The sequence below is a fragment of the Oryctolagus cuniculus genome, chromosome 3 (assembly GCF_051225735.1).
Source record: "Oryctolagus cuniculus isolate XC-2025 breed Fujian yellow rabbit chromosome 3, ASM5122573v1, whole genome shotgun sequence".
NCBI lineage: Eukaryota > Metazoa > Chordata > Mammalia > Lagomorpha > Leporidae > Oryctolagus > Oryctolagus cuniculus.
In genome coordinates this window covers 174,532,923-174,550,661 of record NC_142869.1, presented here as the reverse complement: position 1 = coordinate 174,550,661, position 17,739 = coordinate 174,532,923, and the positions used below count along the sequence as shown (strand labels likewise).

The 17,739-nt window shown below is 44.2% G+C and overlaps 1 protein-coding gene across 28 annotated transcripts in view; it reads right to left on the bottom strand.

Moving 5' to 3' along the window:
* Window positions 1–17,739, bottom strand: part of EZH2 (enhancer of zeste 2 polycomb repressive complex 2 subunit) — an 80,503-nt gene that overhangs the window by 50,477 nt on the left and 12,287 nt on the right. Inside the window, exon 1 of one of the 28 annotated variants that reach the window (XM_089329568.1) lies at window positions 16,610–16,731. The exons of the other annotated variants lie outside the window; for them this stretch is intronic. Coding sequence (XP_089185694.1) covers window positions 16,610–16,722 — 113 coding nt within the window. The 5' untranslated portion in view covers window positions 16,723–16,731. Of the gene's footprint in view, window positions 1–16,609; window positions 16,732–17,739 lie in introns of those variants that run through there. 28 annotated transcript variants of the gene reach the window in all.

The window sequence follows — 17,739 nt, the reverse complement described above, 5'->3', positions numbered from 1 at the left end:
AGGACTCAAACCGGCATCCACTGCAGGCAGCGGCTTTACCCATCATGCCACAGCAAGCCCCTCTTCTTAAAGAATACTTTAAAAAAAAAAAAAAGATTTATTTTTGTTTAAGAGCTATAAAGAGAGAAGGAGACACATATACACACAGAGACAGAGATCTTCCAGCTGCTGGTTTGCTCCCCAGATGGCCATCAACAAGGACAGCTAAGCCAGGCCGAAGCTAGGAGCCAAAGGCTTCATATGGGTCTCCCACGGGAGTGGCAGGGGCCTAACACTTGGGACATCTTCCTCTGCTTTTCCCAGGCCATTAGCAGGGAGCTGGATCAATAGTGGGGCAGCCAGGACATGAACTGGCGCCCACATGGGATGCCAGCATCACAGACAGCAGCTTTACCTGCTTCATCACAATGTTAGCCCCCAAAATACTCTTCAAAAGGCCACTTCTCTGTTAGGTCATGCAGTGCTATATAGCTCACACTAAGGAATTTGCTTCCATTTCTTTAGGAGTAATGGTAAGCCACTAAGTGTTTCAAGTAAAGGAGAGACAGTTCACAATTCTAAAAAACCAAGCTGAGAGCAATAAAGAAACAAGAGCTGAGGTGGGGAGAGTAAAATAACAACTGTGCCACCAGGTTAGATCCACAGAAGTGTATTCTCTAAAGAGATGACCAGCTTTTTAAACTGCTCTGGTGAAGAAAAAGAAAATGAATTCAGGAGTTACTGAGGAAATTCTTTAACCAAATGACGCTCTAAATATGGCAAATGAAGACTGATGTTTGGTGCAGCAGTTTATAGATCTCCTGGGACACCTGCATCCACGATGGGATGCCTGGGTTCTAGTCCCAGCTGCTTGTGATTCAAGCTTCCTGCTAATGCATTCTGGAAGGAAGCACGTGACGACAGTTCAAACACTTGAGTCCATGTCAAACAGGAGACTTGCATTGAGTTGCAGGTTCATGGCTTCAGACTGGCCCAGCCCCAGCAGTTGTGGGTATCTAGGGAGTGAAGCAATGGATGAAAGATATCTGACTCCGTCTCTACCTTTCAAATAAATACAAACTTTTTAAAAATATATATAGGAAGTGGAAGGAGAAGGCAACTTTCTGGCTTGAATAACTATATCTCTTAAGTAGCATTTACCTATTTACATAAAGCTCTCAGGCATAGAGAAAACTACCGAGGAAAAGATTCAGAGGAAGAATAAGAGTCCTGAGTCAGTGGGTCCCTTTCTATAGGACACTCAACCACCACGTACAGCACAGAAAACAGGTCCTGATTCAGAGCTGAAAGGGGCAAAGCAATTCATTTTCTCAAGAACAATAAACATTATAGACCAGGCAGTGAGTGGACAAAGTTAAATGAACATACAAAGATGAGTAAAACTGCTCTGATGGAGCTTTATGTCCTACTAAAAAACGAAGAATAAACAGATTAAAAGATAAATACATGCACACAAAAAAGGACAGGTGACTGGAGAAAGAAAAAGACAGCAGGACTACAGAAAGAAGGCAGCAGAGATGACAAACAGCCTTAAAGGTTACACTGGTGGGGCTGGTGCTGTGGCATAGCGGGTAAAGCCGCTACCTGCACTGCTAGCATCCCATATGGGCACCAGTTCGAGTCCCGGCTGCTCCACTTCCTATCCAGCTCTCTGCTATGGCCTGGGAAACCAGTACATGATGGCCTGAGTACTTGGGCCCCTGCACCCATGTGGAAGACCCGGAAGAAGCTCCTGGCTCCTGGTTTTGGATCAGCACAGCCCCGGCCGTTGCAGCCAATTAGGGAGTGAACCACCAAATGGAAGACACTCTCTCTCTCTCTCTCTCTCTCTCTCTCTCTCTGCCCTTCCTTCTCTCTCTGTGTAACGCTTTCTATCTAATAAATGAATAAATCTTAAAAAAAAAAAAAAAAAAAGGTTAAGCTGGATTTCAAAAAGCAAAAGAGGACAGCGCCGCGGCTCACTAGGCTAATTCTCTGCCTGCGGCGCCAGCAACCCCGGGTTCTAGTCCTGGTCGGGGCACCGGATTCTGTCCCGGTTGCCCCTCTTCCAGGCCAGCTCTCTGCTGTGGCCCAGGGAGGCATTGGGCCCTGCACCCGCATGGGAGACCAGGAGGAAGCACCTGGCTCCTGGCTTCGGATCAGCGCAGCACACCAGCCATAGCGGCCACTTGGGGAGTGGACCAACGGAAGGAAGACCTTTCTCTCTGTCTCTCTTTCTCTCACTGTCTAACTGCCTGTCCAAAAAAGGACAGAGCACACGTGAAGGTCAAGAGTAAGAATGCCAGAATTTCAGAACTGGAAGGCTGAATGAAATAGAACCAGTTCAAGCAGAAGTGTTCTCAGTGTGACCTTGTCTGTGGGCTGCTACAGGAGCAAAGCTGAGAGTCACCAGAATTGTGAAAAGTAAATACAAGAGGACCCGCCTCCGAGGTAAAGCAGAAAATGTACAAGGAAGATGGTGAAGTGAGGCCAAAGAACACCAAAGTTAGGAAGAAATTAGAGCATCAATTTTAAAAATAACTTTGTGGCAACTGTTTGCTTCCATATCTGCTAGTCAGCTAATTGATGAGCTCCAGTAATTCCATGCAAATTATTTTCAGATCACTTAACACTTCAAAGGCCTACAAACTAGGGGGAAAAAAAGGGATTATCTGTAGTCTCATTAGCTTTCAGGCTAATCACAACTAGTCCATCTGCCTTGACAAATTCTTTTTTTTGTTTGTTTTTTTTTTTTTGTTTTGTTTCGTTTTTTTTGACAGGCAGAGTGGACAGTGAGAGACAGAAAGAAAGGTCTTCCTTTGCCGTTGGTTCACCCTCCAATGGCCACCGTGGATGGCGTGCAGTGGCCAGCGCACCGCGCTCATCCGAAGGCAGGAGCCAGGCACTTATCCTGGTCTCCCATGGGGTGCAGGGCCCAAGCACTTGGGCCATCCTCCACTGCACTCCCTGGCCACAGTAGAGAGCTGGCCTGGAAGAGGGGCAACCGGGACAGAATCCGGCACCCCAACCGGGACTAGAACCCGGGGTGCCAGTGCCGCAGGCAGAGGATTAGCCTAGTGAGCCGCGGCGCCAGCTGACAAATTCTTAGTCCTTGGTGGTGCAACCCTATGCAATAAAGCCTGTGAAAGGAACATTTAATTTTTAGTTATGTGCTGTATGGTTATATTACTACTCACTTTCTAAAATGCACATTTTATGTCTTGGTAAAGAGATACTTCATTAATTAGCATTTCATGTCTCAGTTCTAGAACCCTCCTTGACTAGTATTCAGGAATGCCTTCTCTGCTAAGTATTAAAATATAACTCCAAATGTTCACACTCTGCATTAGCAGAAGGAAACCTTTAATAAAATGACTTGCTACCAAATGGATGGGGACACTGTGAATACATCTGGTTTTTAAAATTTTCATTCAAAAGACTTTTTAATTTCATAGGTGAAATTTCACTAGTATGATTTTTATTCAGGATATGAAGCTTCTATAATTCAAAACAGATTATGGCTCTCATTAAGATAAGATTCTATCTGGGGTTGACACTGTGGTGCAGCGGGTTAAAGCCCTGGCCTGAATCGCTGGCATTCCATATGGGCACCGGTTTGAGTCCCGGCTGCTCCTCTTCCAATGCAGCTCTCTGCTATGGCCTGGAAAAGTAGAAGATAGCCCAAGTCCTTGGGCCCCTGCACCCACGTGGGAGACCTGGAAGAAGCTGCTGGCTCCTGGCTTTGGATCAGTGCAGCTCCAGCTGTTGCGGCCATCTGGGGAGTGAACCATCGGATGGAAGACCTCTCTCTCTGTCTCTACCTCTCTCTGGAACTCTTTCAAATAAATAAATCTTTTTTTAAAAAAAAGATAAGATTCTATTTATAAACAGTGAGATCAAAATCTGTTAATTCAAAAGTCAAGCCAGGACGTGGCAGGGACCATCAAAACCTCAACAAAATGTATTGACACATCACAGATTTACATTCATGTAAAATTAAGATAAATCACATTGTCCAGTTTATTTTATGAATCAAATCAAACTCAAAAAAATCTTTAACATCAGCCGTTATGAAGGTATTTCAAAAGTTTCATGGAAAACATGAATAAAAAGTTCATTCTGGTCCAAAAAATTGAAATCATATTTGTTCCTCTTAAGTAGATACTATGCTTCCCTCAGCCCTCCCACCCCATCCTCCGGCATCAAGTCACCCTTCCCTGGGAACTGCATACCCACTCTTCTCTGAGAACTACCACCTACTCTGCAGAGAGCTGAATCAAGCTGCTTGTGACCCTTAGAACCAATGTATCACTTATCTCCCTGGGGACAGTGACCAGCACAGAGTTGGATATATGACCAGAATCAGTCAAGGCTCATTCTTCTCCATTCCAATTTCAACCTGGGGCAATGGTACCCGAGGACTTGTTGAAAGATATCCTGCAACTAACTGTGAAAAGAGTCTGCAAAGACTACCATCAACAGGAAAAACGGAATAAACTTCAAAGCCAAGAAATGGATTCTAGTCACACCACTTGAATACTCAATCAGACCTCACCAAACTAATTCCAGAATTACTTAGTTATGTGAGTAAAAAATTACCCTCCCCACTTTTTTCTTAAGCTATTTAAAGTTTTCTAACATATGAAATACAAGGGCCGACGCTGTGGCATAGTGAGTAAAGCCACTGTCTGCAATGCCAGCATCCCATATGGGCACCGGTTTGAGACCCAGCTGCTCCACTTCCGAACCAGCTCTCTGCTATGGCCTGGGAAAGCGGCAGAAGGTGGCTCAAGTCCTCAGGCCCCTGCACCCACATGGGAAGACCCATAGGAAGCTCCTAGCTCCTGGCTCCGGATCGGCACAGCTCTGGCCGTTGTGGCCAATTGGGGAGTGAACCAGGGAATGGAAGACCTCTCTCTCTCTCTCTGCCTCTCCTTCTCTGTGTAACTCTTTCAAATAAATAAATAAATCCTAAAAAATATATATATGTAAGGTACCAGGGATACATAATTAATAGAGATTATATACACAAGAATCTGTGAATTAGTGGAAGATGGGTTCTCATAGCCTATTTCACTATCATCAATGGGGCTGGGGATAACTACAGTCATATTGTCTTCTGTATCAAGTAAGGCTATTTCTCCACTTCTAAGTTTTGCAGCAGCACCAATTAAGTAGCCATGATGCCCTTTCTAGCTGTAAGGTGACCAGCTCACAAAAGCTGAAGAAATCAGCCTTCTCCTCTGTTAGATGCAATCCTACTCCACTTGTCAGGAGTCTTTACCTGAAAAAAGACATTCCATTCCTGGGGTGGATCTCTTAACAGTTAAGTCACTGGGTGAGATGCTTGCATCCCGAATAATAACCTGGAGGGTTTCTCTCTTTTTTTTTTTTTTTAAGTTTTTTTTTATTATTATTTGACAAGTAGAGTTACAGACAGTGAGAGAGGAAGAAACAGAGAGAGAAAGGTCTTCCTTCCGTTGGTTCACCCCCCAAATGACCGCCACGGCCGGCGCACTGCACCGATCCGAAGCCAGGAGCCAGGCGCCTCCTCCTAGCAAAGCCCAAGCACTTGGGCCATCCTCCACTGCCTTCCCGGGCCACAGCAGAGAGCTGGAATGAAAGAGGAGCTAGAACCTGGCGCCCATATGGGATTCCGGCGCCACAGGCAGAGGATTAGCCAAGTGAGCCATGGCGCTGGCCCAACCTGGAGCGTTTCAATCCCAGCTCTAACTCCTGATTCCAGCTTCTTGCTAATTCTGACATGGGAGACAGCAAGTGATGGTTCAGGTAGTTGGATTCCTGCTACCCACTATGGGAGACTTCAACTGAGGCTTCCAGCTTCAGCCTGGCCCAGCCCAGGAGTGACCCAGCAGATGGGGAGTTCTCTGCTCTCTCCACCTCTCAATTTAGAATAAAACAAAACAAACTACATTCCTTCCCCTCCTCACTTAGCTGCTAATAACTGAAGGGGAGCAAGGGGAGTGCCACAGGCTCCATCAGTACTCTTGATACTTTTTAAAAAGTTCATCGTCCTAAAATTTGTTAAATCAAGACAATAACCATCTATTTAGTCTTTCCAAATATTTGTTTCTACTTGCCTGAAGAAAAATGAAATAATAAACTACATGTAGTATTTATCCTTCTTAACATTAAAACAGCATCAAGTGGGGCTGGCGTTGTAGCACAGCAGATTAAGCCACCTTCCATACATAGTGCTAGCATCCCATATGGGTGTCGGTTCAAGTCCTGGCTGCTCCACTTCCAATCCAGCTCCCTCCTAATGCTCCTGGGAAAGCGGTAGAAGATGGCCTAAGTCCTTGGGCCCCTGCATGTGTGTGGGAGATCCTGATGAAGTTCTTGGCTCCTGCTGCGGCCATCTGGGAAGTGAACCAGCAGATGGAAGCTCTCTCCCTTTCTAATTCTGACTATTTGAAAGTCAGAAAGTAAAATAAATCTTTAATAGTAAAATACATATAGCATTAACTTTATGTCTTCACTGATTACCAAGCTAAATAAGATAAAATTCAAACCCAACATAATTTAAGTAATATGATTTGTAAAATGCCCTATGTTCTTCACTAAGAAAATTTTACTTCACAGCAAGTCTGACATAAAATTGCATATTTTGAAAAAGCACTAGTCTTCAACAGTGCTCTTATGTTCAAATGCCTTGATGGCAGCTATTAGTCTCACTTAACAATTCCATTTTCTTAAAATTTTCAGTTATTTGAGAAGCAGAGAGTGGAGGAGAGGGTGAAGGAGAGAAGAGCAGGAAACAGGAAGGAAGGGAGGAAGGGAAAGGTGAAAGAAGGAAGGGAGGGGCCGGCACTGTGGGCTAATGCCCTGGCCTAAAGTGCCGGCATCCCATATAGGCGCCGGTTCGAGACCAGGCTGCTCCACTTCCAATCCAGCTCTCTGCTATGGCCTGGGAAAGCAGTAGAAGATGGCCCAAGTCCTTGGGCCTCTGCGCCCACATGGGATACCTGGAAGAAGCTCCTGGCTCCTGGCTTCGGATCAGCACAGTTCCGGCCGTTGCGGCCATATGGGGAGTGAACCAGTGGATGGAAGACCTCTCTCTCTCTATTTCTCCTCTCTCTGTGTAACTCTGACTTTCAAATATTATATATATATATATATATATATGAGGCAAAACTAGGGTTATCTGCATTCCATTCCAACCTAAGCTCAAACAAAAAACAAGACAGCATTTAGTCATTAATTCTTTTGTTTCAAAGACAGTATTTTTTTTTTTTTACATTTTAGGCTTTTATTTAGTGAGAAAGTCGCATAGGAAAGTGAGAGCTTTATTTAAGAGAGAGAGGTAAATCTGGGTTCATACCGAGTGCCAGGCACCAGCCACATGGAAGAGGCCACGCGCCCTAGAGGTGCAGGGCTCCAGCCAGCCCCCTCCTAGCTAGAGGCCAGGACAGAAGAAGAGAGCTCAAAGGCAGTAATTTTTAAAATTTATTTTCTATTTATTTGAAAGGCAGAGTTACAAGGAGAGGAGAGACGGGGAGAGAGAAAGCACAAGACATCTTCCATTCTCTGGTTCACTCCCCAAATGGCCGCAATGGCTGAGGCTGGGCCAGGCCAAAGCCAGGAGCTAGTCGCTTCTTCCAAGTCTCCCACATAGGTGCTGGCATCCTCCACTGCTTTCCTAGGCACTTTAGGGGGAAGCTGGATCAGAAGTGGAGCAGCCAGGTCTCAAAGCAGTGCCCAAGCAGAGGCTTAACCTGCTATGCCACAATGTTGGTCCTAGTCCTATAATTCTAAGGCCTATGCAGTCTTTAACAAAAGGTCAAGAGCACAGACTCCAAAGCTGAGACTATCTGGGTTCATATCCCAAATCTATCACTAACCAGCTGTATGTGAAATAGGCTAGCTTCATGCCTTACTCACCTCACAAAAGAGGTTAACTTGTGTAGAAAATCTATCTTATAGCCTTGTGATGAGAAATAAATTTATGTTAAGGTACACAGAGCCTGAGAGTTGATAAACACTATAATCACTATCAACTACATAGTGACCGATGAGTAGATCAGAAATTACAACAATCTTATGAAAAAGTTAAATAGATAACAACCTAACAAAAGGTGTTTTTTTAAAAAATAAAATAAAATAAAATAAAATAAACTAGGGGCCAGTGCTGTGGCGCAGTGGGTTAACGCCCTGGCCTGAAGCACCAACATCCCATATGGGCGCCAGTTTGAGACCTGGCCACTTCACTTCCAATCCAGCTCTCTGCTATGGCCTGGGAAAGTAGAGGAAGATGGCCCAAATCCTTGGGCTCCTGCACCCACATGGGACACCCGGAAAAAGCTCCTGGCTCCTGGCTTCGGACTGGCACAGCTCTGGCCGTTGTGGCCAACTGGGGAGTGAACCGTCGGATGGAAGACCTCTCTCTCTCTCTACCTCTCCTCTCTCTGTGTAACTCTTTCAAATAAATAAATCTTTAAAAAAAATAATAAACTATATGAAAATAAAACAAAAGATGTCAGAGGCTATAAGGATAGAACCCAAACTACAATGAATCTAACTTAGCATTATAATTTTATAAGGTAACCTCATTGGAAGTGCAGAGCACAGGGGTAGGAGCTAACTTACTTAACTTTGAAATATCTGTTTCAACTGTATATGCAGGGGTGGAGAACCTTCTTCCTGCCAAGGGCCATTTGGATATTTATAACATCATTGGCAGGCCATACAAAATTGTCAACCTAATTAGCCTGCTATAGACTGAAAGAATTTTGAGTTCCAAATGTGGTTTGCCTTGGCAGGGGACAGACCAAATCATGTCACAGACCTTTTACAGACGTTCCCCACCCCTTGGTATATAGGAAGGCTAAAGACAAAAAGAGTGATACATAAACAGTATATTCTAGTTGGTCAATTTGTTTCACACACAGTTACCAGTTGGTAATTCTGAAAGTACTCTATATTTACTAGGGGTAAACAAAATAAATTGTAGTTAATATGAGCCAGGTTCCTTAATGTCAGAGAAAAAAGAAGTTACAAATAAGCAAAAAGTGGTGCTAGATTAGTCAGAAATATCAATATGAACTGATTTTTTTTTATCGACAGGTAGAGTTATAGACAATGAGAGACAGAGAGAAAGGTCTTCCTTCCATTGGTTCACTCCCCAAATGGCCGCCACGGCCAGTGCTGCACCGATCCGAAGCCAGGAGCCAGGTGCCTCTGCCTGGTCTCCCATGTGGATGCAGGGCCCAAGCACTTGGGCCATCCTCCACTGCCCTCTTGGGCCACAGCAGAGAGCTGGACTGGAAGACGAACAGCCGGGACAACAACCCAGCACCCATATAGGATGCCGGCGCTGCAGGCATATTTATTTTTAAAACATATGTAGAAAGAGAAACAGATAGGAATATACATATGGATTAGCTGACACACCTGTATTTCCAAGCTCTATCCACAGGGTTCCTGGAAGTAGCAACACTCCATTATCAAAGAGCATACCCAGAACCCGTAACTTCTGTCTAATTCTCCAATACAAGGGAAAATGGCAATACAAAAACGATTAATCCTGGGGCTAGAACTGGAGAAATACAAGGTAAGCCTAGAGCAGCAGGAAAAGCAATGCTCAAAAGATGAATGGAAAAATCTTTAAAAAAAAAAAAAAATAGAGGATAAGAGACAGAAGCCAAATTGAAGAACTTCCCAATGACCACAGCAGGAATCATTTCAGCAGCCAAATATATATATATATATATATAATAACCAAATTAATAAGCATCCATAAGCCAATGATTGACTAAATAAATAAATGGAAAAGAGATAAATCTTCCTTACAAGGAATTCCAAATAATCTGTGTACACACTTCCCCTTTGTGGGAGGCAGAACTGTTTCCTTCCCTTGAGCGTAAGCTATATTCAGTGACTCATTTCCAAGAATAAAGTCTGGAAAGGGAAACGAGAGTTTCAATGGAAAAACCTAGAAGATACCAACATAACTAGATGATCAAAATTTAGATCACCAGTGATTAAGTCATCTTGCTAACAAGTATCTCTTCATGTGATGTAATGAGACATGAACGTCCCTTCAGTGACATCCTTCTCTAAAACTTCCTAACCAATAATCTCACTCCAATTATAAGAATATCTGTTAAACCCAAACTGAAAGACATTCTTAGAAAATGCCTAACCAATACTCTTTGAAACTCTCGAGGTCGGGGCCAGCACTGTGGCGTAGCCAATAAAGCCACCGCACCAGTGGTGTCAACATCCCATTTGGGCGCTGGTTCGAGATCCGACTGCTCCACTTCTGATCCAGCTCTCTGCTATCACCTGGGAAAGCAGTGGAAGACGGCCCAAGCCTTTGGGCCCCTGCACCCATGAGGGAGACCCGGAGGTCTCAGATCGGTGCAGCTCTGGCTATTGTAGCAAACTAGAGTGAACCAGAGGATGGAAGACCTCTCTCTCTTTCTCTTTGCCTCTCCTCCTCTCTCTTTGCCTCTCCTCCTCTCTCTGTGTAACTCTAGCTTTCAAATAAAGGAATCTTTATTAAAAAAAAAAAAAAGAAACAGAGGGGCCAGCATTGATTTTAGCATAGTGGGTTAAGACTCTGCTTAGGACACCACACCCAATCAGAGTGCTACATACAAGTCCTCCTATTCTACTTACAATCCAGCTTTCTGCTAAGGCTACTGGAAGGCAGCAGGTGATGGCTCAAGATGGCTCAGGTACTTGTGGCTCAAGTGGGAAACCTGGTTGGAGTTCCTGACTCCTGCCTTCATTCTGGCCCAACAACCCTGGCTGTCGCTGCCATTTGGGGAGTGAACTAGAAGATGGAAGGTGGATTTCTCGTCTCTGTCATTCTACCTTTCAAATAGGTAAATAAAAACAAAAGAAAAGAAACAGTAATTGAGACAGTTTTTGTTTTTGTTTTTAAGATTTATGGAGGGGCATTGTGGCATAGTAGGCTAAGCCTCCACCTGCTGTGCCTATGATCGCCAGTTCGTGTCCTGCCTGCTCCTCTTAAAATCCAGCTCTCGGGGTCCGGCACTGTGCCACAGCGGGTTAAAGCCACTGCCTACAGTGCCGGCATCCCATGTGAGTGCCGGTTCTAGTCCCGGCTGCTCCTCTTCTGATCCAGCTCTCTGCTGTGGGCTGGGAACGCATAGATGACCCAAATCCCTGGGTCCTGTACCCGTGTGGGAGACCCAGAAGAAGCTCCTGACTCCTGGCTTCAGCTCAGCACAGCTCCAGCCTTTGCAGCCAACTGGGAAGTGAACCAGCAGATGGAAGACCTCTCTCTTTCTGCCTTCCCTTCTCTGTGTAACTCTTTCAAATAAATAAACAAATTTTCTAAAAAAAATCCAGCTCTTTGCTTATGGCCTGGGAAAGCAGTGTAAGATGGCCCAAGTGCTTGGGCCCTGACCCCTACGTGAGAGACCTAGAAGATCCTGGCTCTTGGCTTCAGATCAGCCCAGCTCTCTGGCCACTGTGGCTAATTGGAAAGTATATTTAACTTGTAAATCTGCCCCCACCCCTTCTTTTTTTTGACAAGCAGAGTTAGACAGTGAGAGAGAGAAAGGTCTTCCTTCCATTGGTTCACCCCTCAAATGGCTGCCACGGCCGGCACGCTGTGCCGATCCAAAGCCAAGAGCTAGGTGCTTCCTCCTGGTCTCCCATGCCGGTACAGGGCCCAAGCACTTGGGCCATCCTCCACTGCCTTCCCGGGCCACAGCAGAGAGCTGGACTGGAAGAGGAGCAGCCGTGAGAACCCAGCGCCCCACCGGGACTAGAACCCGGAGTGCCGGTGCCACAGGCAGAGGATTAGCCTAGTGAGCTTCAGTGTCAGCTGCTTTGGTTTTAACATAAGGAGTTTGTATCTGTACATTTTTATTTTATTAATAAAAATAAAGTCAAGTCAATGCTGAGACTCCATGCAAAACCCTTATTTGAAAATCATATTATAAAGAAACTAAAGTGTTGAATGAATTCAGGAAAAAAAAAAAAAAAACAGTAAGAGCCCCAAACTGGATTGACAGCTGAGGGAATGGGACCAAAAAAAAAAAAAAATCAATGGCAAGAGACATCCTAAAATTAAAATCCAAATGCCATATATAAGAAAAATTGATCAAAAATGAGAAAGAGGAGACGGCATTTAGCCTAGTGGTTAAGATACCTAAATCCCACATTGGAGTACCTGGGTTTGATTCTCAGCTCCAGCACCTCACTCCAGCTTCCTACCAATGCAGACCCTGGGAGGCAGAGATGATGAATCAAGTATTTGGGTTCCTTGGCCGGCGCCACAGCTCACTAGGCTAATCCTCCGCCTTGCAGCGCCGGCATACCGGGGCGCCGGATTCTGTCCCGGTTGCCCCTCTTCCAGGCCAGCTCTCTGCTGTGGCCAGGGAGTGCAGTGGAGGATGGCCCAAGCCCTTGGGCCCTGCACCCCATGGGAGACCAGGATAAGTACCTGGCTCTTGCCATCGGATGAGCGCAGTGCGCCGGCCGCAGCGGCCATTGGAGGTTGAACCAACGGCAAAGGAAGACCTTTCTCTCTGTCTCACTGTCCACTCTGCCTGTCAAAAAAAAAAAAAAAAAAAAAGTATTTGGGTTCCTACTACTCACCTGGGAGATCTAAACTGAGTTCCCAGCTCCCAATTTCAGCTTTGGCTCTTGTGAGCATTCAGGGAATGAACCAGGAGTGTACGTTTTACTTTAAAATAAAATATTTTAAAGTAAATGCTTTAAAATAACATACTTTACTTTTTAAAAAAGCATTTTCTTTTTCAAAATTAGTGAATGGCAACATTTTCCGATTTCTTCAATATCTTTCTAATAGAAGAAGGCTGCATTCTCAAATCTGCTGCTTCATTCAGCCTGTTCCAATGGTTGTTTTGGCTAAAGTGTAATAAGAAAATTCCAACTCAGATATTTAGCTAGACAAAGAAAGAATACCTGAAGAACTTTTGAGGTAACTGTTCCACGAAAAAAATCGCTAGTTCAACCAGTTCAGTGGCTCCTTCAACTTTAGCGGCTTTTCCTCAAAACAAACACTACAATTCAGCAAGCATTAGTACTTTCTTATACTATTACTTAAAAGGTAGAATCTGAAGTGGTATCAATGAACTTTTCCTACTCTCCTATATTAACATTCATAGGACTATTCACTCTAAATATATAACTTACACGATACTATCTCATCATCCTTCGTTTTGAAAACGACTGATCCAAAGGCCGGCGCTGTGGTGTAGCAGGTAAAGCCACTGCCTGCAATGCCGGCATCCCATATGGGCCGGTTCGAGTCCCAGCCGCTCTACTTCCAATCCTGCTCTCTGCTATGGCCTGGGAAAGCAGTGGAAGTTGGCCCAAGTTCTTGGGCCCCTGCACCTACGTGGGAAGACCCAGAGGAAGCTCCTGGCTTCAGATCAGCACAGCCGATCTTGCAGCCAGTTGGGGAGTGAACCAGCAGACAGAAGACCTCTCCCCTCCACCTACCTTCCTCCCTCCCTCCCTCCCTCTCTTCTCTCTCTCTTATAACTCTGAGTTTCAAATAAATAAATCTTTAAAAAGAAAAAAGGGAAAGAAAACTACTGATCCAATTAGGTATGCACTTTCCAGAGTTGATTTTTAGAGAAAAGGAAAAAAAAAAAAGATAGTTGTTAAATCCATTAATCCCCAGGTCTCCCAAGTGAGTATAGGGGCCCAAGCACTTGGGCCATCCTCTGCTGCTTTTTCAGGTGCCATCAGCAGGGAACTAGATCAGATGTGGAGCTGCCAGGACTTGAACCAGTGCCCATGAGATGCAGGAGAGGACTTTGTCTTCACAATAGTGCTGGCCCCTAATCCATTAATTGCATCAGAAAGTATTTAAGTACCGAGAAGCTTTCAAGTTCACAGGATATGTTATCCAAAAATTCTAACTTTTGCTTGAAAGTTCACCGTTCTCTTTGCCATAAAAATAGGATCAGCTATTTTCCTTAGTAGTAGGCTCACTTTGTTGAGAAAATGTCTGCCAAAAACCCAACTCTGAATAATCACAGTTTATCAGCCCCTCTGTTAAGTCAAAAAAGTAGCTAGTGCAGCTTGCAACTCACATAAGTGCCTTTCCTCAAAATCATACTTTGATATGCATCAAAAGCACTTTTACATTCTCATCTTGCCCCACAGAATGTTAAAAATGCTTGTATTCAAGGATCAAGATTTAATAAAACTAATCATTCTTACTACTTCATCAAGGACATTCTCAAACAAAACCTGTTTTCACTTCAAGTGTTAATATGCCAATTGTTTTTACTCACAGTTGTTTTCACACCATGGGTACAAATGTCAACATGGTAAATTTTTTAAAAAGGCAAATCACATCTTAGTATTATTGTAAAAATAACTTTGATCTCACAGATCTCTTAGGGTCTATGCTTTGAGAACAGCTGACATAAAAGTACCCAGAAATCATATGAATCAGCAGCAATCAAAACACCCTGCTCTCACATTTGACTAGCAGAAAACCTAGAACAGGATATTCAAATTATGTATCTCTAAGAAATTTTTTATTTTATTTATTTGAGAGGCAGAAAGACATAGAGAGATCGCCCATCCACTAGTTAACTGCAAATGCCCGCCAAAAGACAGAGCTGGGCCAGGCTGAAACTGGTAGCCAAGAACTCAGTGTGGGACTTCTATGTGAGTGGCAGGGAAATCCCACCCCTCATGGCCCCTCCACTTGCCCTTCCACTTTACAGCATGTAAGAGCACAGTGAGAGGCCCCAAACGTTAGTGCCTTGAACTTCTACTTCACAGTCTCCAGAACTATGAGAAACAAGTTTCTATTCTTCTTAAGTTACTCAACCTCAGCTACTGTCATAGCAGCACAAAATGAAATACAACAATATTTGGTGTTGAATGACTTTATTACTATAACATCACTTTTCAAAAATAATGAAGCCCAGAGAAAATATTTTTTGAGTCCCCAAATACCTACAGAAACTATAGTTATAAGGGACTGACCACCCACAGGGAAACTAGTTATTTAACTCCTGCAGTTTTCTCCCTGCAATATCCAGACTAACAGTAAGATTTTCAATCCCAGCACTTCCATATGGGGAAAAAAGAAAATGAGGACAAGGATGAGAGTACAAGACAAATGTTGGGGCTGGCACTGAAGAGTAGCGGGTAAAGCCGCGGCCTGCAGTGCCAGCATCCCATATGGGCGCTGGTTAGAGACCTGGCTGCTCCACTTCCCATCCAGCTCTCTGCTATGGCCTGGGAAACTAGTAGAAGATGGTCCAAGTCCTTGGGCCCCTGCACCCACATGGGAGACCCGGAAGAAGCTCCTAGCTTCAGATCAGCGCAGCTCCGGCCATTGCAGCCATCTGGGGAGTGAACCAGCAGATGGAAGACCTCTCTCTCTCTCCCTCTCTCTGCGTAACTGTGACTTTCAAGTAAAAGAAATAAATCTTTAAAAAAAAAAAAAAAGACAAATGTCACCAGATAATTTGTTAAAAAATTAGTTTACTTTTTTTTTTAAAAAAAGATTTTACTTATTTGAGAGAGACAGTGAGAGGCAGAGACAGAGAAAGGTCTTTCCTCCGTTGGTTCACTCCCCAAATGGCCTCAATGGCCGGAGCTGCTCCTATCCGAAGCCAGGAGCCAGGTGCTTCTTCCTGGTCTCCCACGTGGGTGCAGGGGCCCAAACACTTGGGCCATCTTCTACTGCCCTCCCAGGCCATAGCAGAGAGCTGGACTGGAAGAGGGGCAGCCAGGACTAGAACCGGCGCCCATATGGGATGCTGGCACCGCAGGCAGAGGATTAACCCACTGCACCACGGCGTCGGCCCCCTAAAATTAATTTACTTCTTTAACTACAAAGCTAAATTTTACTAAGAATTGAGAACTAATATGAACTTGCCAATTCAGATTTCATTGTTCTTTACAAAGCTAGTTTAGTCAGATTCAGCATAGTCCATTATGGCAAAACCTTTCAGTTGCTATTACACCCAAAATGCAGGGACATAATAGAGAAAATAGGCTTATAATCAATAGATGTTTTATGAATTGATAATTTGATAAAGAATTTGGGAGCAATGGTTATATTATATACTCAATTAAATGCAAGCTAAGGAGAATCACAATCACATGTGACAGTAATGTGAATTTAAGACCACTGTTTCACCAGTTTTCCAGAAAAATAATTCTAAGTGTGCAAACAAAAACCAAATACCTATAATCACAATTTTTGAGCTAAAAAGCATCCTTTAAAAAAAAACTCTAGAGGCAGCAAAAGCCTATTCTTTAAGAGACTTTGGTCTTACCAGCTTTGAGAACCTGAGCAAGTTACTTTCACCAAGCCTCAATTCTTCATCTGCAAAATGCTCTGTTGGAATATGGTGAATATGAGATAAAAACAAGCTGTCCAAAAGTTGTTCCATTCACAAAAGGTACTTGCCTTGGCAGAGTCTCACCTAGAACCTATCACTCTTTGCATAACATCAAGCTACTGGTGGGAAGTAGCACTTCAAAAATATCTTTACAACCTTAGCTCTCAAAGGCTTTCCAAAGAGGCAAAATGATTTAAGGGGAGAAATGAGACAAGTCAATAATTCCTCCCTCTATGCCTGTCATCTACAAGTCTAAATTGATTAATTTTAAAAAATTTATGTACCTGGAAGGCAGAGACAGAGGAAGGGAGGAAGATCTTCCATCCGCTGATTGACTCCTCAAATAGCTACAACAGCCAGAGTGGTGCAAGGTTGAAGCAAGGAGCGTCATCCTCATCTCACACGTGGGTGTAGGGGCCCAAGTACTTGGGCCACCTTCCGCTGCTTTCCCAGGTGCATTAGCAGGGAGCTGGATCAGAAGTGGAGCAGCTAGGACTTGAACCAGCGCCCATACAGGATGCCATACTGCAGATAGCGACTTTACCCACTACAGCACCAGCCCTAACAAAGTTCATCTTAATAGAAGCTTTTTTTTTTTATTTCTTTGACAGAGTTAGACAGTGAGAGAGAGAGACAGAGAGAAAGGTCTTCTTCCTGTTGGTTCACCCCCCAAATGGCCACTACGGCCAGAGCTGCGCCGATCTGAAGCCAGGAGCCAAGTGCTTCCTCCTGGTCTCCCATACAGATGCAGGGGCCCAAGCACTTGGGCCATCTCCTCCACTGCAGCAGAGGGCTGGACTGGAAGAGGAGCAGCCGGGACTAGAACCCGGCGCCCATATGGGATGCCGGCACCACAGGTGGAGGATTAACCAAGTGAGCCACAGTACTGACCCCCAATAAAACCTTTTATAATATTCATAAGGACAGAGTCTACTTTCCTCCTAACAAATAATGCATGGTATTTACTTTCAAATAATTAAAATGCAAGATTTTTTAACAAACTCAAGAGTAAAATGTTTGTAGCCTATATAAATATATATATATATATGTAAAGATATTCAACATCACTAACGCCAATCAAAATCACAATGAGATAGCATTTCATACCCACTAGGATGGCCACTATCAAAAGAACAGAAAATAGGGACTGTGGGGAGCAACTCGGACTAGACTAAGTTACTGGAATTAAGACTTATTCTATGCATCTGCTCTCCCACAATATGGCGCTGGGAGAGAAGAAAACAGCTTCTACACAGCTGCCTCCAGTTCAGCCAATAAACTGTAGGACTTGCTCCTGATTGGAGGAGAGCAGCGTACTCGGCGTGTGGGCAGCCGAGTTAGGATTGGCGGAGGAGGACTATAAAGGAGGAGAGAGATGGCATGCACCAGGAACACCTAAGGGGAACATCTAAGG